At 34.4% G+C, this 23213-nt stretch overlaps 1 protein-coding gene across 12 annotated transcripts in view; it reads left to right on the top strand.

Moving 5' to 3' along the window:
* The window catches only part of FER (FER tyrosine kinase), a 461529-nt gene that overhangs the window by 228886 nt on the left and 209430 nt on the right, over positions 1-23213 (top strand). For all 12 annotated transcript variants that reach the window (XM_087429943.1, XM_087429938.1, XM_087429940.1 and 9 more), the window contains one exon: positions 4883-5005. In XM_087429943.1, coding sequence (XP_087286069.1) covers positions 4883-5005 — 123 coding nt within the window. The remainder of the gene's footprint in view (positions 1-4882; positions 5006-23213) is intronic.

Here is a 23213-nt window from a genome sequence, read left to right as displayed (position 1 = left end):
ACTGATATGTAATAATGTACACCTGAAATTACAGAGTTATAAACCAATGTGACCTCAATAAAATAATTAAAAAAAAATGAAACCATCATAAAATATCATTTTCTGTGCCCCTGACACACAATTCAGATTTAGGAAATTTCCTTCTTAACACTAACACAAAGCCATTCCAAAACCTTAATATTAATTTCTAGGAAATTCTAATTGAGTGAGTACTTTTAAGGCCCAGAGATGTAATTGTGGAGCCTTCGGTTAAATGGGGAGGCTAACAGTCATTCTTATATCACACACACTATGTATAATTATAAACTTCAGTGAGTGCTGTAAAGATACACAGTGTTGTGAAAGCTTTTAACTGGGAAACTTAAGGAAGTTAAGTTTGAGACAACATCTGAAGAATGAATAAAAGTACTAGGAAAAGCCATACCAAAACGTTATTAATGTTATTCTCCAAACTCCCCAACAATCCTTCCTGTGTACTGGTTTGATTAGTTATTTATAACTATTCAGTGTGCTATTTTTATTTGAGAAAGCTAAAATTTGTGTTTTATATTTTCATTTTTAGGAATTTTACCAAAAAAAGGAGTATTTTAGCCTTTTGTGTTTATTCAGCTTGTTAATCTTGTCCTCTTCCAGAATGATTTTTCCTTCTTTAATTTTTCTTCTTAAGCCTGCCTATCCTCAATTTTTTTTTTTCAGGAGATCAACTCAGACATATTATTTCAAATTATACATTCATTGAATCCTCCTCTTATTTTTGTGTGCTTATTCAGTTCTGTCTTTTTTGCATAATAACAGTCCTCTCGAAATATGTATAGCAACAAAATCTGATTGTGTTTTTCATCTGTATGCATGATTGATTCTTAAGTAGCACAGTGATAACTCAGGAAGAAATTCAAGATGTTGTAAATGATTTTTGTTTTTTTTTTGTGAGGAAGATCAGTCCTGAGCTAACATCTGATGCCTATCCTACTCTTTTTGCCGAGGAAGGTTGGCCCTGGGCTAACATCTGTGCCCATCTTCCTCTACTTTATATGGGACGCAGCCACAGCATGGCTTAGCAAGTGGTGCGTCAGTGCGTGCCTGGGATCTGAACCTGCAAATCCTGGGCCACCAAAGCGGAGCGCACACGCTTAACTGCTGCGCCACCGGGCCGTTCCTAGTAAATGTTTTAAAAACAAAAATAATACATGCTCTTGATAAAAATTCAGAAGTATGTGTCATGGAATGCATGTTTCACAATAACACCCCCTTATGGGTTTAGTGTGTATTCTTTGAAATTTTTAAAATATATCCTAATTATATGTATGTATATAGTTTTTATTTTATAGAAATTGTCATACATTTTTATTCATACTTCTTATATTTTTAATGACATATTACATGATGTTTAAATTGTAAAACAAATGACAATCAACAAAATGATCTTTGTAGAAATTTGTGGAAATTTATTCTGTACTGTTATTTTTTATTACTTCTTTTGGAATTCACATAAGTCATCATTAGTAGCAACCTTTGCTCCAAAGAGAAGTCTCTTATTTAAAAGTTAGTCTGGATTCTCTCCCTTAAGAAAAACTTAAAAAAGAATCCATCTATATGTGAACCTAACCTCAGGTCATCTGAGCTGTAAAAAATTTAACAGATCTGTACAAGGTCAAATGTAATATTCAGAATTTTGAATGTATCAAGAAAGAAGTCAACAATTTTAGTGAATGTACTATTCTTGCACTTTTAGTTGCCTAGATGAACTTTATAAGCATACAGTCTTAGCCTCATTTTTAGACTCATTATTTTTTCTTCATCTTTAAGAAAGTGCATTAATTGGTTATGCACTGTGTCAGGACTCAGAACTTCATTGAGGTCAGAGCAATTGCTTTAAAAAAATAAGTGTTAGGAGCAGTTTCTTATTTCAGCCCATGAAGGAAGTACTGCTGCTTGTATCACTCACTGTAGTAGTCTGTCATGATTACTATGTCAATGGCAGAAAACTGCCTTTAAATTAAAAACTAGATATGCTCTTAAATTAAGAAGGGGAAACTTAAGTTCCCATTATTTTATTTACTGTTTCTCTAGTTATAAGAGATATGTTACGATTTTATATAAGACATTATTACACTAGTGGCTGTTTTGAAATTTTATTCTGTGTGAACTTCGTCTCATTATTTACTTTTTATTAAACATTTTACTTCAGTATCTTGAGTTGGCATGAGTGTGTGAACTTTCCAGTATTCATTTCTAAGTTATGTTGTCTTGTCACTTTAACTTTACAGTAATTTTATATGCATTGCATTTCATTCATTCAGACATGTTTACTTATCCAGGCAGTATGTGCCAGGCACTGTTCTAGACCATGGGGATACTGTGGTGAACAAAACAAATGTAAAAATTTATCACCTCATGAGCTTACATTCTAGAGGTGATAGACAATAAACCAGATAAATAAGTAAAATATTTATGGTGTTAGATAGTGATAAGTTCTAAGGAAAAAAATTCAATAGGGAAAAGGAGGTAAGAGATTTAGTTGGGGTGAAAAAATGGATATTCAATATTGTGTAAGGTAACCAGAGTAGACTTCACTGAAAAAGAGAAATATGATGAAAGACTGGAAGGAAGTAAGGAAGCCATTATACATAGGGCCATCAGAGGAAGTATTTTAAGCAGCAAATGTAAACACCCTGGGGAAGGAATGTATATTATGCATTTATAAAACAAGAAGGAAATGAGTGTGACTGGAGGGGAGTGAAGGGGGGTTAGTGGTAAGAGATGAGGTAAGAGAGTGATAAAGGCAAATTATATAGAGTCTTATAGACTATGGTAAAGACTTGGGCTTTTATTCTGAGGGAGGTAAGAATTTTAAGCAAAGTTATGCGATGATCTGTTATAACAGGATCTCCTGGCTGCTATGTTAACAGTAGACTCAGGGACACAAAGGGAGAAACAGTATATATATATTTTAACTTTATTGAGGAATAATTGACAAATATAATTGTATATATTTAAAGTGTACAACATGATGATTTGTTGTACATTGTAGAATGATTACCAAGATCAAGATAATTAACACATCCATCACGTCACATAGTTAACTCTTTTTTCTTTTTTTTGTGGTGAGAATGCTTAAGATCTGCTGTCAGCAACTTTCAAGTATACAATACTATATATTTGGTTGAAATATTATTGTTATTATCAGTGTAGTTATTACAAGTTATGCATTATACCCTTTTATATTTCTTCATTTCTTAATCAACTTAAGAATACCTTCTAGGATATTTAGTTATTTACAGATAATCATTATTCCTTGAGAAAATGTAATTTATACTAAGTGTTCTCTGAAAATGTTTCTTTTCATATATCTAGATTTGGAGTCATTTTTGTAATCCAAGTTTTATTATTTGTATGGCAACTTAATAATTGAGTGTGCACCATGTACCATATACTGGGCAGTGGTTTGCGTGTTAAGACTTAGTCAAGCTTCACACTTATTCTGTGAGGAGGTCCAAATATTATTTCTATATTGCCAATGAATAAACTGAGACACTGAGACAACTTGCATTGTACACCTAGTAATATATTAATGTCTTCAGTGTGAAATTTCCTTAAGCATCATTGCTAATATAGCAGGTCTGGCTGCTATGTACAAAAATTCTTGAGGCAATTTATTAACAACTGCTCTGAATTGACTCTAACACAAACTGCCTTGAGTTAGATTATATTCTATAGTTAAATGTTAAAGTAAGCTAATTCTTCTTTGTTCCTCGCTTGATGAAACCAATATTTATTTAAAAAGTTGCATATAAATTAAATTCTGGCAAATTGAATCTTATTTTATACTATGGAAAAAGAGCTTTGATTTTTGTATCCTTTAACTGGGAAAATAATCTTCTAGTAATGTAAATAATATCCAAATTTAGAGAGTTTTAGAAGTTCTTATTTCTTAAGAGTTTTCTTCAAGTGGAGCACACTCATATCTATATTTGTACATATCACCTATGTATGTCAGGTGAGCTCTTTGTGAACAGATGGAACCTTTTATTACATTACACTACATTGTAATGCATCTTGCATTGAAAAGTAAGGCCAGTAAGATGTTTTTTTCTTTACTAAACTTATTGCTGTCAATTCATCCGTGTCTTAACTGACCTGCATGCCTATTTGAAATATGAAGACAGAGGAAATGGGTTTTGGCAGAGTCTGGGAAAATGTTAGTTACCTGACCTTATGAAATCAGAAAGTACTGAGTTGAGCATGCTGATATCTGTAGTTTTGTCACTGGTTCATTTTATTTCTTTATCAAAGGTGTGTAAATGACTGTGTTTTTGGAGAAAGAGTAATACATGAATAACCCTAGTATAGAAAAACCAATTAATTACTATATTGATAAACAGGAAATAAATGATCATCAGAGAGATTCTTAAAATATTTATTATTATATGGGATATACGTCCTCGAATTTTGACATTATTTTGATCTTGAAAGTATTATCAAATGGAACATATATGTAAACATATTCCTTGTTCTTAACTCAAGTGTATCCCATGCTTTGTTTCCTTTGGTTATCATTTTAGCAAAATGCGTTCCAGATCTGTTTGTTAGTTTTTCTTTCTCTTCCTTTCTTTTTTCTTCTTTTCTAACAATTTTTAATTATGTTTAATCGTTATGGAAGTTAATTTATTGATAGAAAGATAATTTTTTTTAGCACATTGAAGTTTTATTTATCTATTTTTACCATCTTAACCATTTTGAGGTGTATAGTTCAGTACTGTTAAGTATATTCACATTGTTGTGCAACGATAATTTTTCTTAAATGAAACTTGATTTATTGATGAATGTAGTCCTGCTGAAGCAATGTTTTCATATTTATTCTACATTATTGTTCTTTCTCCAGAATATGTATCGATTTGAAGGCACTGGGTTTTCAAACATCCCTCAACTTATAGATCATCACTATACAACAAAACAGGTCATCACTAAGAAATCAGGTGTAGTTCTGCTGAATCCTATTCCTAAGGTAGGTGCATATATATGCTTTTTTCTTAAAGAATGTTTTGTGAGTTAACATTTCCCACAGTATATAAAGTTCTTAGATTATTTATAGAAGTTTGGTAACAAAAGGGCTTTGTGATAACCACTGCATAAATATAGTTGAAGCATGGAATTTCCTTGGTTTTATTAAGATGAGGTGCCTTTTTATTCATTGTTTGCTAGGTTACAAATGGCATGGGTTATTTTTTCTTTCCCAGTCTTTCTTGAAAGACTTGAGGTTTTTGTTCATTTTATAAGGTTCAGACTTTGAAAGGTTCAGTTTATAAAAGATTCTAAGATGTAGAAGTCAAAGAAAATGTCTAGCAATAATGAGTAAATTAGAATTTTAATTTTGAGTGTTAAGTTTCCAATATATTATAAGACATTGGAACTTTTGAAAACTATACTACTCTTCTCAAAAGCAGTAAATCATAACTTCCCAATGTGGAGTCAGGTAGCTGGGTGAGAGATTGTTCTAGATCATTTTTACTTCTGAGATCTATCATAGAACACATTACCTTCAGTGCTTTAAGAGATTTGTGAGGTAAGGAATGGGTATGAGGAAGTTTTGTGTTTTTAAAGTAAAACGTGGGGCCTGGACCAAAGTGGAACAATGGAGCTGGCTTAGCTTCTGATCACTTGCAGTGTTTCAGGAATTATGTTGAGGTCGGCAAGAGTTCTTTCCTTTGTGGGCCATCTACTATGAAGAACAGTGTAGAAATAGGAGTCATGAAGCCTGGGAGGTTAATATTTGCTGATTTTATTTTTATATATCTAGGGATGACTTTTAATATGAAGCAGTGTTGTTCCCAAGAATGCTAGTATATAATCCTGATTCATCTAAGGAAATTAAAAAAAATTGTTATATTTTCCTCTGTTAGTTTAGATCATAATGTCTATGTTTGTATATTTAGTCTTTACTGAGGAGCTCAGCTTTAGCATTTTTTCCCACAACGGATTTAAACAGTCAGTTGCTAAACACTAATTCTATGGCTGAGAATTGGCCTTCTTGCACAATTTTCTAGAATTGTGAGATTGAGTGGTTCTTTGTTAGTATTTTTCCATTTGCTTTTTTGTTTTTTTCCAATTTTAATTGTATAAAACCCTATAAAAATTGTCCTTTAGTCTGGAACAGGTTGTCACATTTTTTTTCTCTAGTAAAAAAAAAAAGTCTATCAATGTATCCTCTTCTATCCATGAATAACAGCTATTGTCTTGCAGAATTCTAACAGCTCTTTTCTTTAGTTAAGGTGATCTTTTCTCATGACTTCATTTACTATTTATATATCAGTGACTTGCAAATTTGTATTTCTAACTCAGGTTTATATCTTTCTCCAAACTCAGATTTTTCTACTTTTCACCTAAAACTGAGTTTATCACCTTTAACTCCAAAACTTGTTCTTCTTTTTTTAGTGAATGGTACCACTAAATACTCAGCTGCTCAAACCATAAACCTAGGGGTCATCTTTGGCATCTTTTCTTTACCACTGCCCTCCTTTAAGTGACAGGAGTTTTGTATACTTAATTGTACGTGTGAAAGTGTGAACTTCAATTCCAGTATGTCTCAGAATGACATAAAATTCAGTTCGGTGAAGATACTGTTTACCTGTGTTGGGTTACCAACTGGATTTTCAGATATTGATATCCCATTTCACAAGCCAACCAAATATTTGTATTGTCTACTTGCTTAGCCAGGTCTAAATTGAGAGACCAAAGCCATAAAAGAGGCACATAAAAATGCAGATCTGGGCTTGAGTAGGAGTATATAATTTCAAATAAATTTATAAATATATAAATATTTATATAAAATTTTCCATGAAACGAGCCTACATAAATGGGGAAGATTCTCTGGACTGTTACATGGCCAATTATTCTCTTTTTCCCAAACTCCCCAGCGTTGGCTATGGGGCTGATTATCTCATCATCTTATAGCACTAGCTATGAAAATAACTGTAAACTGAAAGCTATAGAAGATTAAGAGGCTATATATGATTGTTTTATGAAGTTTAAATTTAAAGTTTATCTAGCTGACTATTAACCTGATCTAAAGTACTGATATTTGAAGTATGCAAATCATTATCTCAGTTTGTTATAAATGTTGCTATGCACTTGATTTAAAGAATTATATTACTCTTTTAAAAGAAAATCACAAAGCAGAGGTTATGAAAGTTAGACAGTTTTCAATTATGAGTGGAGAACAAGTTGGTATGGATTTTGTTATGGTGGTATTATCTGTTATGTATCTTCCTTTGAGAAGTTATTTGTACTCTTATAACTGGAATCTATTTCTTGATTTAATTTGTGTAAGAAGTTAATGTCTTTGACCATATAATATGCTGTAAAATGTCTAATTTCCATCTTGCCAGGCTTCATTTTTAGCCTACATAAAGAATGCTATTTTGGTCTCAATATAATTTCTGTTTATAGCATCTTACTTCTCTCTTTCCATTTATTTCTCTCTTACCCATGAAAATATATCATCATAATGCCTAACTGGAGGACACAGTGGCCAAAGTAGTCTCTTTCTTATCTTCAGAGGTAGAGGAAACTAGACAATCTAGAGTTAGAGAAATTATTTAACTTTCTCATGATAATAAAGCTAGTGGGTGGCTGAGCCACTCATCCCTCAGCCTCCACTGCCTGATTTCTCCTCCACTGTCTCCCAAGGCCTGTGTAAAGATATGGAAGATGAAAAGCATTGTTGTAAACGGGGTTATTGATCACCAGTTATCATCACCCTTATGTTAGCAAACATATTGCATATGCACAGGGCCTGTTCTTTACTTAATTTAGCTTCTGTTCAAATGTCACTTCATTAGACATTCCTTTTCTGACTACCATAAATAACACCTCACCCCCTTATGTTTCCCTCTTCCCCTTCTTCATGTCTGTTACAGTTGTGTTTACCTAAAATATGTTATATGATGTATTTTTAATTGTCTCCCCCAAGTTAAATGTAAGCTCTGTAAGGGCCAGAATTACGTTTAATAATTCATGCAGCTGTATCCCCAGTACCTAGAACAGTTCTGGCCCATAGTAGGTATGTAGTAAATATTTGTTGAAGAATTGAATTCACTGAGCAATTGCTAGGAGCCAGGTACTTGCTGAGTTTGTTGTATGTATTATCTCATTTAACCTTTATATATTCCTATGAAGTATTATTGTTAACCCCATACAATATTACTGTTTTTATTAACCCCACACAATATTATGAATGAGGAGCTGAAGCTTAAAATGGTAAATGACTTGCACAAGATAACTGATAAGAGGCGGAGCTGGGATTTAAGCCCATGTTCTCAGCCACTCTCTGTCTAGATTGTAGAGTCTAGACTTGAGAGACTAGAATAAACTGTTTATTTTAAGGTACGTGGATGTGAGTTTAAGGGAAAGGAAGTATTTTGATTCTGTAAAACGTTAAATTGAAAAAGAATTTAACATACCAACAACTATACTAAAAGTCTCTATAAAAGGAAAATCGTTTAACTAATATTGGGTGGGCAGAACTTGGGATTTGAAGTAAAATATAAGGTTTGGTAAAATACAGGTAAGAAAGACATCTAGTTCAACTGCAATGTTTAAATGTTACCTTGAAAGTTTATTTGCCATGTTGGTTTAATATTTCTTCAAATTTAGCTGTTTTTCAAAAGGAAATTTCTTTCTGAATGAAAATTAAAATTCATGATTAAATTCAGGTGAGTTCAGCAAGCCATTAAGTTGAAACTTAGACAAATGACTTACCTGCCAGCTTAAATCAAGGAACTTACTTTTTATCAGAATTTGGGATGGGATGCCAGAATATTAGAGGCATATTTGTGAGAGCAAAGTCAGTCTCTCTGTGACTGAAACTACTAACTTGTCATGAGGAGACAGGTCATGCAACATCACTTATGATTGGGACACATGCAACAAAGAACAGTTCGTAAGAGAGGAAAGCTGTACTTTTAATTAGGCACTCTCTTCTTTTTTTTAGTTTCAGATCCCTTAAAGACTGTTTTACCTTATACTTAAAATAGCTTGCTTCTTCCAATATTACTGTTTAATGATTTTCCTTTTTATAGAGGCTTATGATATAGTTTTTGATATGCTGAAGTTTTTTTCAATTTAACATTTTATGGAATTAAAGAGACTTCCTTTTCTTCAAATGCACCTCCATGTTCCTTAATTCCTTAATTATTTAATTAGATTATTAAATAGCTTAAAATTTTAATAAAGAGAAGATTGGAAAATATATGTGACTCAGTATTTATTTGTTTAGCGAGTATTTATTTAGCACTCACTCTGTGCTGGACAGTGTTCTCTATTATGTCAGAGTGCACTAAATGCTCTGAAAATGAAGCCAGATTAAGGAGATGATGACCTGAAGGTGATGATGAGGGCAGGGTTTAGGTGGTGGTTGTGTGTGTGTGTGTGTGTGTGTGTGTGTGTGTGTAGAGGAGAGCTGCTTTTTTAAACATTGTGATCAAAAGAGGCCTCTTAATGAATTTTGAGAAATGCGAACCAAACCAAGGAGTTATCTGTATGGTTATAGGAGGGGGTAATTGTAAAATTATTTGACGGTTAGTACAGCATGAATACTAAACTATGAGAACAGATGTCAGTTCTAAACTGATAGAGCCATAGTGGTGTTTACTGGCTGAATATCCTCCCTGAGTGTCTGGGGAAAGAGTGTTCCTTGGTATAACTGAAGAAGTGCAGAGGCTAGTGTGGCAGAAGCAAAGTGATCAAAGGGGAGAATGATGGGAGGTGAGCACAGATTTGGATTAATTTAATAACTAATATATATTGTCTTAAAAGGTCAATTGTTTATTATATAATTTAAGAAATTCACTTTGAGTAGAAACTCAGCATAAAATTTTACAAGTTTTCATAGTGGGTCTTTTAAAAACAAAAGATTTATGTTTATTTATTTAATTTTATTACTTTTATTGCTGTAACATTGGTTTATAACATATAAATTTTGGGTGTACATCATTGTATTTTGATTTCTGTGTAGATTACATCATGTTCACCACCCAAAGACTAATTACAGTCCATCACCATACACGTGTACCTAATCACCCCTTTTCCTCCCTCCCTCCGCCTTTCGCTCTGGTAACCACCAATCCAATCTCTGTTTCTATGTGTTTGTTTCTTGTTGTTTTTATCTTCTATTTGTGAGTGAGATCATATGGTATTTGACTTTCTCTCTCTGACTAAATTTGACGTAGCGTAATACCCTCAAGTTCCATCCATATTGTTGCAAATGGCCAGATTTCATCCTTTTTTTATTCCATTGTATATATATATACCACATCTTCTGTATCCATCTCTCGCTTGTTGGGCACCTAGGTTGAGTCCAAGTCTTGGCTATCTTGACTAATGCTGCAGTGAACAAAGGGGTGCATATATCTTTACGCATTTGTGTTTAATAGTGCTAGTGAATTTCAAGGGAATATTTTCATAGTAATATGGCCATCAATATGGCCATCCAAATAAGGTAGAGTAAAACCCATGTTTTTAATTTCTAAGAACTTTTTTTCCATTGTTTTTTTCTTGTTTTCCCATAACACCAAGCAATTAATTCAGTTCTGACACTACTTGGAGACAGAGTCAGATCCCACAGGCTAGCGGCTTAGTCCTACAAGACCCACCTCCCTTCCTCAACTTCAGAAGCGAATAGCAAGTCTAGGTTGTCACTGGTGCTTCTGACCTATGGGCTAGAGACTGGAGGTTCCAAAGTCCTCCTCTGTCTGATTAATTTGCTAGAGCGGATCACAAAACTCAGAGGAACATTTTACTTACTAGATCACCAGTTTCTTATAAAAGAATATAATTCAGGAACAGCCAGATAGAAGAGATGCATAGGGCCAGGTATGTGGAAAGGGACGCAATGCTTTCATGCTCTCTGAGCACACAGCTCTCTCTGAATCTCCATGCCTTCACCAACCTGGAAGCTCTCAGAATGCCCTCCTTTTGGGTTTTATGGAAGTTTCATTTCTTATGCATGATTGATTAACTCATTGACCATTGGTGATTGAGCTCAATCTCCAGCCCTCCACCTGCCTTCCCGGAGGTCAGGGGTGGGACTGAAAGCTCCAACCTTCTAATCACAAGACTGGTTCCCCTGGCAGCCAGCCCCCTCCTTAGGTTAGCTTGGGGCTTTCCAGAAGTCACCTCGTTAACATAACAAAAGACATCTTTACCTCTCAGCACTTAGGAGTTTCCAAGGGTTTTAATAGTTCTGTTCCAGAAATGGGGACAAAGACCAAATATAATTTCTTACTATAAATGAGAATATCACCCTCGGTAGTATTATATTCGGAGGCATCTAGCTAGCTGTGCTTTTGTAGTTAATCCTCTTATGCTGTCATTGGTATGGGAATTTTAAAAGGTGCTGTGTGCTTAAAATTTGAAGCTAGATAAGAGTGATCTTTTTTTAGCTCTTGAAAATGAGGTAATGAAATATCATGTCAAATTAGATTTCCAGTTACAGAAACCCACAGTTGAGGAAAAAAGTTCTGATCTAGAATACTCACTGTTAAGATTTCTATTTAATTAATTGCTTCCGTTGGATCAATTATTAGGTCTATTGAGAGTGGAAGAGCACAAAAAAATTGCACAATGTTATCAAGAATATATAAATCTCCATGTGAACCTCTGATTTGAGCAAAGAGAATTCAATTTTAAATGCCAGTGCCAGTGCCACCACTACCAACCACGTGATCTGGGGCAAGTCAGCCTCCTGTAGTCATCTTTGGTTTGCAATCACCCCACATGATTGCTGTAAAGATCATGTGAGAAAATCTCTGTGGATATATGTTTGAAACTATAAAATACTATATACTTTCTTGTTTAAAAAGTTTTTTACAAGACAGATTAATCAGAACAGAAGGCAAATTTGGAAGATTTTAAATTGTGAAGTTAGAAAAATAGCATAGTCTGTTGATAACACTCTACTTCTATTATTTTGTTAAATCTTTTCAACAACTGTGAATTGAGTATTAGTTTTATCCCCATTGTTAGGTGTGGAAACTCAGAGATTATAATTTACTCTAAATCACATTTCTTGTAAATTTCAGAGTTGTGACCTGAAACAGATTCTATTCTATTCTACATTTTTTTACTACGACCCTAGCTAGTGTAAATTATAATCTATAGTCCCAGTAATGTCAGTAGTTCAATAACAATTTTTTTCTGTACTCTAATATTCTAGCACTAGGATGTAACAGTGAACTTGGCAGTAATGGTCCCATCCCTTATGAAACTTAATCTAGCAGGAACTATAAAGCATGTTGTGCTAAAGGAAATACCAAGGAATATTTTAATATTTAGTCTTCATTTAGTAAAGTCTGGGAAGTCAAATTAAACTTGGATTTTAGGCTTGATCCATGTAATAAAATGAAAGAACCCTGCCATAGCACATATAACACATAGACTGACTTTCAGTTTTTTATCTCAAACTTTATCAGCAGATGTTTTGAAGAGGAGAAATATTAGACTCAAAAAATTAATAGACCTTGGAGACCACAAATGTTCCTTAAGTGATCTCTCAAGAATATTTCATCATAAAACTACCTCAAACTTTCTTAAATATCATGACATTTTTAGTCTGAGGAGACAAGTTTTCTGGTAATGAGTTCCGTATGTTTCTTATCTACCCTGTAAATGCTTGAGGAATGATGAGAATAGGCAGATGAGGCCCAAGAGTTTAAAAGTCATTGGAATTTTTAAATGCAGGTTGAAGGGCAGGGTTTGGTATTTATAGCACAAATATTGCCTGAAGTGTGTCATTTCATCATTTTAGAATATTTATGAAATATTCTATATGCATGGACTTGGGGAAGCATGTAGAAATGTATGAGAAAATGTATGAAAGGATTTCTGGTATGAACGTTGTTGCATAACATCTTTTTTCCCTGTTTTCTCTTGGAAACCATAGAACAATAACAGTGAGAACAATAATAATAAAAATAAAAAGTCCGGGGGCCAGCCCGGTGGCATAGTGGTTAAGTTCGCGCTCTCCGCTTCCGTGAACCTGGGTTCGAAGGTTCGGATCCCGTGTGTGGACCGATGCACCACTCCTCAAGCCCTGCTTTGTCAGCGTCCCATATACAAAATAGAGGAAGATGGGCATGGAAGTTAGCTCATAGGTAATCTTCTTCAGCAAAAAGAGGAAGATTGACAGAGGTTAGTTCAGGGCCAGTCTTCCTCACAAAAAAATAAAAATAAAAAATCCATACACTGCATTTTTAAAGATTTTTTATTTATTTATTTTTTCCCCCCAAAGCCCCAGTAGATAGTTGTGTGTCATAGCTGCACATCCTTCTAGTTGCTGTATGTGGGACGCGGCCTCAGCATGGCCGGAGAAGCAGCGCGTCGGTGCGAGCCCGGGATCCGAACCCGGGTCGCCAGCAGCGGAGCGCGCTCACTTAACCACCAAGCCACGGGGCCAGCCCCTTTATACACTGCATTTTTTATGAAACTAAGAGCCATATATAATCCACAGACTTTAAAGTACATGTTAAGGTAGCCAGAAGCACCTCAGATTAGGCAGAAGTTGTATAGCACAAAGTTAAGAAAAGACACGATCAAAGAATCAAGTTGCAGCAGATCTTACCAAGCCCCAGCAAAACTACCTATTGAAAGTGAGGAATTCACCCTAAAGTTCTAAGGCTATATTTCTTGCTTGCATCAATGGATATGGGAAATGAGTGGGGAGAGTAAAAATTTACATATAACTTAAGTGATACAGCCAAAGCTACACTTGGAGGAAAATTCAGAGCCTTAAATACTTATATCAACAGAACAAAAAAAATGAAATAAATGAGTTAAGCATCAAAATCAAAAAATTAGGAAAAAACAAACCCAAAATTAAATAAAAGGAAAGCAGAAGAAAGAAATTATTAAAGAAAAAGCATAAAGGAATGAATTAGAAAAAGGGAAAACAAAATATAGATAATAACTACTTTTAAAAAGATCAAGACATAATTAAAATACTTGCTAATCTAATCAAGATAAAATACCACAAAAGGGCTAATCTCTTTTTGTACAAAGAATCTCTATAAATTAATAAAATAAAGACAACCAAAATAGAAAAATTGGCAATGGACATGAGTGGATAGTTCAAAAAATAAAAATAAAAATAGCTTTTAAATATATGACGGATGATTACCTCACTCAGTAGAATAAAGGAAAGGTAAAACTGTAATAAGATATTTTTTCACCTATCAGATTGGCATAAACTCACAGTTTAATAATTCAGTTTCTGGGCAAAGATGTGCAGAAAAAGGCCTTTAGATAATTTGGTGATGGTAGTAGAAATTAGAAGAACCTGTGTAGAAGGCATTTGGCAGAATCTATAAAAATTATAAAATGTGTATACCTTTGGCTTAGCAATAACACTTCTACATTTATCCTTTAGTTATATTTGTATATATATGAAATATCTCAGTACAAGGTTAGTCACTGCAATATTGTTCGTAGTATCAGGAGATTGGAAATAATAGAAATGTTCTTCAATAGGAGTCTAGTTAAATCAATTATGGTACTCCATCCAATGGAGTACTGTGAATGAGCACACTTTCTATGTACTGATTAGAGAGAGTTCCAAGATATATTGTTAATAAAAGGAACTAAGCTACAAAACAAAGTTTATGTTATGTTATCTTTTATATAAAAAGTGTGGGTATGGGGCAGGCCCCGTGGCTTAGCAGTTAAGTGCACACGCTCTGCTACTGGTGGTGTGGGTTTGGATCAGGTGCACACCGACGCACTGCTTGTCTGGCCATGCTGAGGCGGCGTCCCATATACAGCAACTAGAAGGATGTGCAGCTATGACGTACAATACCTGCGGGGGCTTTGGGGAGAAAAAGGGAAAAAAAAAAAGGAGGAGGATTGGCAATAGATGTTAGCTCAGGGCTGGTCTTCCTCAGCAAAAAGAGGAGGATTGGCATGGATGTTAGCTGATCTTCCTCACAAAACAAAAACAAAAACAAACAAACAAAAAGTTGTGGGTAGTATAAGATTGTATGTCTGAATTTGCTTTTATATGATTAGAAACTTTAAAATTGTACTCAAGAAACTATTAATAACAATGTTGATGTGTAACAAAGGTTACATGTTTTGGGAGGGAGTTGAAATTGGCAGCAGAGGTGTAAGGGAAACTTTTTACTGTTTACATTTTATATTTTCATTTTGTTTTAAACACTGTGAATGTATTACCTATGTAAAAGTTAAATTAAAAAAAATATTGAAACCATGGCACCTGCCCTCAAGCAGTTATAATTTTTCAGGGAGATGCTTTATTGAAAAATTACTGTTAAGAGAATAAAATGTTTGTGTTATATATTGTTAAAGTAGAAAAAGCAATTTATAAAATAGTATTATGGTATTATGTCATTTTCATAAAATGAAATGTAGTGTATTTTTACATATACATAGAAAAAGTTGAAAGATTATATTGCAGAATATTATGATTATCTCAGATTGGAAGTATTATGGGTAATTTTCTTTTTTTTTGGCTTAAGCGTAGATAAAAAATTTTTCCATTGAACATGTTAGTTTTGCAATGTTAAAATTTTTCTAAAACCATGTTATGTGATAAAGTTTGGTAGAACACTATAAGGCAGTGCTTTTAAAACTGCTTTTTTTAGGTGCTGGCCCGGTGGTGTAGTGGTTAAGTTCGCGCACTCCACTTTGGTGGCCTTGGGTTCTCCAGTTCAGATCCTAGGCGCGGACCTATGCACTGCTCATCAAGCCATGCTGAGGCGGCATCCCACATAGAGCAACTGCAAGGATGTACAACTATGACATGCAACTATCTGCTGGGGTTTTGGGGAGAAAAAAGGAAAAAAGGAGGAAGATTAGCAACAGATGTTAGCTCAGGGCCAATCTTCCTCAAAAAAAAAAAAAGCTGCTCTTTTCCCCACAATGCATAGAAATAAATTGCATTTTATATTGAGACTCAGGACACACAAAATTATAAGTGTTGATAATGTATGAGTGTGTATAACTGAAACAAATTTTGTAAAACAACTTTTTATGTTTTTTGTATGTGATATATTCTATTATCTTTTTAAAAAGTCTACATCCAAAACCTTGGTTTTATGAACCTCAGTAAAATTGAATCTTAAGAAAATTGATTCTTAAATTAGCAATATGTGTTATAGGAATTCAGAAGAACAAATGGCCCGGGAATGGTTCATAGAGGAAGATGGACTTGAATTAGGTCTTAAGAATAGGCAGAGGAAGTAGGTAAATTATTTGGGAGTATGGTAAGGGAATAATCTAAAATATGGGAAATTCCAAGACTTGTCTTAAGGAAGGCAAGATCAGTTTCACAGAAGCAGATGATTTAGAAAGATGAGTAATCTGAAAAGTTTAGGTTCAAGTCAGATTTTTGATAGGCTTGAATACCAGGATTAGGATTTATCAATGGAATATGCCATTCCACTGCAGGTTTATAAGCAAGGGGTGAATGTGAACTAAGCACATCTAAAGAATAGTTGGTGATACCACATCCCTCACCAAAATATTGAAGGCTCTCTACCCTGTTAACTGCTTGAGGAAGTTAAGGCATTTATTGGCACATTAAAAAACAAAAAGAAATCAATTTTCATTTTATTGTGTCACAAAGAACTTGTGTAGCCATAACCAAATTATAGTACAGTGAAGTAATGTTAAAATAGGAATAGAAATAAATTATCGGTCCCAGGGAAAAATAAGTAATAGTGGAAATTTAACATTAAATAAAATTCAAAATGCTAGCTTTTAAAGACCTCTATAATTTCTGTGTTTAGCTTGAAATATGGAGGTAATTCATTATAGAAAAAGAGTTAACTAATTTCATGATTAGAGAGGAAGAAGGATATTAATTGGTTTAAAGCAAAGTTTTACTAGCAATAAGTTCTAAAGGAAATTTCTCTGTTAGGAATTTAGATATAACAATGTCCTTGACAACATTTCTGCAAAAGTTTAGGAACAGATATCATCGGTTGTTGCTTTTAGTGTCCTTTAATAATAGCTAAGGGTTATAACATTAAAATACAACTTAATAAAGAACATTTGGCATCAGCATTTTTTCCTCTATTTTCAACTTTTGCTGAATAGAATAGTAAAATTCTAGGATCCAGATTTATGATCAAAATATTGATAAAATTAGCATTAAATACATTAAAAAGATACCAGAATACCAAAGATGCACCTATGACATTTAAAAATATCTCACCTTAATTACATAACTGAACAATTTAACATTTAGCTAAGTGGGTAGAGGATCCACACACTGAGTGAAAAAAACCTTAACATGGAATAGAGTATTGTTAAAGTATTGTTATTTTCATTCATACTCTGCCACTGCGAAAAAAAGTCCACAGTTACCAACAATTTGTTTTATTTTATTTTTATTTTTTAGTTATAAGTTTTAAAAAACTTAATTTAAGGGAGGGTCACCATCTCTCTCTCTCTCTCTCTTTTTTTTTTGTGAGGAAGGTTGGTTCTGAGCTAACATCTGTTGCCAATCCTCCTCTTTTTGCTGAGGAAGATTGGTTCTGAGCTAACATCTGTGCCTGTCTTCCTCTATTTTGTATGGGGGATGCTGGCACACATGGCTTGATGAGCGGTACATTGGTCTGTGCCTGGGATTCAAACCTTTGAACCCTGGGCCGCCAAAGTGGAGCGAGCGAATTTAACTGCTACACCACCAGGCCGGCCCCTATCTCTTTTTTAATGTCTTACTTTTCAAATCGTGAACTTAGACATTGAGAACATATTTGATGTTCTAAAAAGTCCAGAGTACAATGGACTGAGGTAGTGAGATCTAGAAAGCAAGAAAAGTCAAAGACAAAGGCATTCTGACACAAAATATTTTTTTTATCATTTAAATTAATACCTTTTGTTTTATGTTACCAAGGATTTTTTAAAAAATTATTTTATCGAGGTCATATTGGATTATAACATTGTGTAAATTTCAAGTGTACCGTATTATATTTCAGCTTCTGTATAGACTGCATTTTGTTCACTACCAATAGTGTAGTTTTTACCCATCACTGTACATATGTGCCCTTTTACCCTTTTTGCCTTTTTCCCACCCCCTTCCTCTCTGGTAACCACCAATCTGTTCTTATCTATGTGTTTGTTTGTTTGTTTATCTTCCACATATGAATGAAATCATATGGTATTTGTCTTTCTCTATCTGACTTATTTCGCTTAGCATAATACCCTCAAGGTCCATCATGTTGTCACAAATGGCACAATTGTGTCTTTTTTATGGCTAAGTAGTATTCCATTGTGTGTGTGTGTGTGTGTATGTGTGTGTGTGTGTGTGTATACCATATCTTCTTTATCCATTCATCCATTGATGGGTACTTGGGTTGCTTCCACATCTTGGCAATGGTGAATGATGCTGCGATGAACATTGAGGTGCTTATATCTTTATGAATTAGTGTTCTCATGTTCTTTGGGTAAATACCCAGCAGTGGGATAACTGGATCATATGGTATTTCTATTTTTAATTTTTTGAGAAATCATCATACTGTTTTCCATAGTTGCTGCACCAGTTTGCTTTCCCACTAGCAGTGTATGAGGGTTACCTTTTCTCCACATCGTCTCCAACATTTGTTATTTCTTGTCTTTTTAATAATAACCATTCTGACGGGTGTGAGGTGATATCTCACTGTAGTTGTGATTTGCATTTCACTAATAATTAGTGATGTTGAACATACTTTCGGCGATCATTTCTATTGTTTGTTACCAGAATATTCTCAACATTGGTACTTCTATAATTCAAGCAGGAGAGAAGTGGTCAATAGAATAGGAGTCGCATCAAGGGTGGTAAGGAATGAGTGAGGTGAGTTGATAAGATGTATCACAGAGAGAGAAGGGGGTACCTGTTCTGCCTCCATGCTGGGTTAGATTCTTCAATCACATAAACCCTCTTCCTTGTAAACACTCTCCTCCCTCTGCCCCTACAGCCTGCAGGTCACATCAACTTCTGAGATAGAAAACCTCTGATGATAATGTGTAGTTTCTATTTTCATTATTAGTTAACTTTATTAAACGTATTAAGAAAGTATTCCATAAAAATGGACTCAAATCGAACTTTGCAGTGGTTATGGTAGTTACTTTGTTCAGTCTGCTATTATTGTTAGTTTTGTATGTCTGACATCCACATTAAATAATAAGCTCCTTGAGAGCAATAAGGATATTTTTACTCATTTTTATGTATCTCACAGTATCTAATGCATAATTTAGTAGATATTTGATGTTATTTTTGAGAAAATATGGACGTTTAGTAAATGCTTGATATATCATTTGAAAAAGTATTATAATCAAAAGACTTTAATGTTCTGTTTTAGAACAACATAGAAGTTTTAGCTTTTGATGTTTCCAAAGTTGAGCATGGTTTAGATTTATGAATGAGATCCCTTTGGAAATAAGATATATTCTGTTTCAGTTCCATTTGTACAATAGTTTATTTTCCATATTTTCATTTCCTTCTTTTATTGCTTTATTTTAGAAGTTACTTTTGCATGTAGTTATGATGCTCTTACAAAACTTCATAAATATTTTTAAGCACAGATAGAAAATATTTCTGGTGCACTCTTATTCAGCTTATTTGTATTTTATACCACTGCAAACTATATTTGATTGGTTCCATAAAATTCTTTTGACAACTTGACAAGATTTCTCTCTGATATTAACTTTAAAACGTTTAAGCAATCTTATCTTTCATAATATTTAATATTCCTTATTTGAAAATTACTGTCTTGTATTAACCCATTTCAAAAGTGAAAATGAAATACAAGAACAGGCATTGCTTGTTTTTAGTTTTTAAAAGAACCATTTATCTTTCTTTATTGTATTAACTAAATTAGTGTTCACCTTCTGCTCAGTTGTCCTTGAAGGGAACAATTTAATTGTTCCACATAAGACTTGTCCCACATCCTCCTTCACTTTACGTAGACCAAATATGCATGCTAAGAATTTTAATGACATCGAAATAATAGGATTTAAATTAGAGAGGCCAAGGACATTAAAAAGACATGTGTAAGTGATTTTTTAAAATGGTAAGCCTCATTCATATATAAGCCCTAGAGAAAATGAAACTTTAAGTTCTTCTTTCTTTTATTTATGTACCAGCTGGTATATATTAAAACTGCACCAAAAAATGAGGTCTTATAACAGAAATACCCATACAGAGAAATTATAATCTTGTGGGCATCCATGAACCTTGATTGGTAAGTATTTAATGAGAAATAGAATTAAGATCAGCAAAGATCAGTTACAATTTCTTATATGCCTCTTAGTAATAAAGGACACTCATGTTCAAATTGTTTTGTGGTCTTACCATTAGAGATATTTCCTGATGGTGGACTCAAAAGGTATGATTTTACCAATACTTTCTAGTAATGCTATGTTCTCTTTTAAATAATAAATCTTTATCTTTTCATTTTTGCCCCTGGAATCACTTCAGTTGGAGACCATAAGAATCATTTTTTATGTCTATAGTACTGGGCTGTGAGAGACTCAATAGAGTTTTTGAATCTTCTCTAGAAATAACTTAAAAAAAACTCCTCCACTCCTATTACAGTCTTGAATGTGGGGTTTCTGGAAGGTCATTGGTGTTCATATGAAATAAATAGGGTCAAAATTTTCTAAGAATCCATAGGTTTTAAGCATGTAAATAAGAATTATGATTTAGGGTATCAAGCAATTATGATTGATACCCTATTCTAGAGGAAATTTATGGTATTTTAGAGGGCATAAGAAAGGCATGTGTTGGGAATCAGAATTGGCTAGCTCAAAACATGTCTTTTTGCCTTGATTATTTTCAAGAATAAAAAACTCTGAAAGAAACTTTGACCTTCCCCGAAACTGCCAAAAAGAATTTAAGATATAAAGCCTGTCCTCAGGATAGGCCATCACCATAGATAACTCTGGGTATCAGTAGACTGGGAGAGTCCTTGCTAAGCCCATCATTATCAAAGTTCTGTTTACCAAACATTTGCTTTTCCATTTCTATGTGAACTGTCTTCCTCCCCTTTGAAGTCCCAAAGCACTATTCCCAACACTCCCCTTTTTCTTTAGCTGAAGATGCTATTTAAGATCACAACCTTGGCCATTTTAAGGAGTTACTCAATTTTCCTGGGTTTTTCCCATGTATACATGTTATAAAGCTTTGTTTGATTTTCTCTTGTTATTCTGTCTCATGTCAATTTAATTCATAGCCCAGCCAGAAGGACCTAGAGTGGGTAGAGGATTTTTCTTCCTCCCCTACACATGTGTTGATGCAAATAATCCATGACCAATCTATAAATCAAAATTGCAGTGAGTTTGTTATGAGCCAGATTTGAAGGCCATATAGCTTGGGGCCTTCCTTCCCCAAGGAAGGAAGGGCACTAAAGAAGTGGGTTGTACAGAGTGGTTATATACCCTCAGAGAGCATGTATCACATATGATTGCAGTGTCCCTTTTTACAATAGTCACGAGATTGCCGTGTCAGCACAGTGATTAATGACACAGCAGGTAACAGGTCTGCTGTCTCGCTACCTGCACAGCAGGTAGCAGGTCTGTTGTCTTGAGCTGGGTGGTCACAGGGTGAGCTTAGCAATCAATTCCTAGCTTAGGGAGAGGTGCATATCCTTAAGGAAATGCCAGTGTGGGGAAGTTACATCTTTATATTAAGGGCATTTGTTCTTGTCTTTCGGACATAGTAAATGCTTACAGCAGATATACAATGCGTGCTCAACAGCCACGTCAGCCTCTTTTGGAAAAACAAAGTCAGGCCGAATTAGTTTTATACCAAATGACTTCCTTATATACTCCAGTATATCCTATTGCTTGCCATTTATTTATCACATGTTACCTTGACAGTTCAGGGAAGTCTTCCAAGAGTTGTGAAGGATGACTAGGGTGTACTGTTGGAGGGCCTGACAGAGCATAGTGTTTCAGACAAAGGAGCTGCATCTGATCTGGAGGTGAGAAATTCTGTAGTACATTTGAGGAACTATAAGGATTTCAATTTATATACCTGGAATGGACAATATACTAGTAGTCAAGGGAAGAGGGAAGAAGAGGTGTGCTAGGCAGAATAATGGCCCCCCAAATGTGTCTATGTCCAGAACCTGTGAATGTGTTCTATTACATAGCAATAGAGATTTTGCAGATGTGATTGTGTTAAGGATCTTGAGATGGAGAGATTATCCTGAATTTGCCAGGTGAGCCCAATGTAATCACCAAGTTCCTTATAAGGGAAAGAGGGAGATGGAAGAGTCAGAGACAGACAAGGAAATGTGACTATAGAAGTATTGCTTGGAGTCATGCGGCCAAGAGCCAAGGAAGACAGTCAGCCTCTAGAAGCTGGAAAAGGCAAGGAATGGATTCTTCCCTAGAGCCTCCAGAAGAAGTGCAGCTCTGCCGACACCTTGGTTTTAGCCCTGGGAGACCCATTTCGAACTTCTGAGCTCCCGAATTGTAAGATAATAAATTTGTGTTGCTTTAAGCCACTAAGTTTGTGGTAATTTAACAGCAGCAGTAGAAAACTAATACAGGAAGTGAGATTGGAGAAGTTAAAAGATGCTAAGTAATAACTACTTCATGGTAAAGGGTTTGGTCTTTGTCTTGAGGGCAATAGGAAGCTTTGAATAGTTTTATCATCAGAAAAGTCACGATCAGATTTATATTTATAAAGACCATTATGGCTTCATTGTGGACACCAATTAGTGAATGATTTGACAGATGAAAGATGGAAGTGGCAATGAATGTGAAATGGTAGATTTGGGATTTAAAGAGTGATTGGGTATTTGTGGAGACATTGATGGTTGAGTGAAATTGCAAATGATTAGCTTAGTCATCTGTTAGAGTCCACAAGACTTGTCAAAGAATGTGGTGGGTGAGGGAGGGGTTTTATGGATTCCTTTCAGGTTTGTAATTTGAGCAGCTAGGTGATGATGTCATAGACTGAGATCTGTGCAAAAACTAGGTTTAGGAGGAAATTTTGGGCATGTTGCGTATGAAGTATATGTGACACTTCCAAATAGATTGTCCTGTAAGGAGGTGGATGTACATATCTAGAATTTAGAAGCAATCTCAGGACCACAGGTATAGACTTGGGAGTCACCAGCATGAAGAGAAAATACTTGAAGGCTTAGAGTAGATGAGAAAATATATAGCATAAGAAGATGACCTTGGACAGATAGCCCAGGGATAGAGGAAGA

This window comes from Ceratotherium simum, chromosome 4, assembly GCF_057802395.1.
Source record: "Ceratotherium simum simum isolate JZ-2026a chromosome 4, ASM5780239v1, whole genome shotgun sequence".
Taxonomy (NCBI): domain Eukaryota; kingdom Metazoa; phylum Chordata; class Mammalia; order Perissodactyla; family Rhinocerotidae; genus Ceratotherium; species Ceratotherium simum.
The sequence above is the reverse complement of the archived record's forward strand: the minus strand, read 5'-3'. Positions and strand labels throughout refer to the sequence as shown.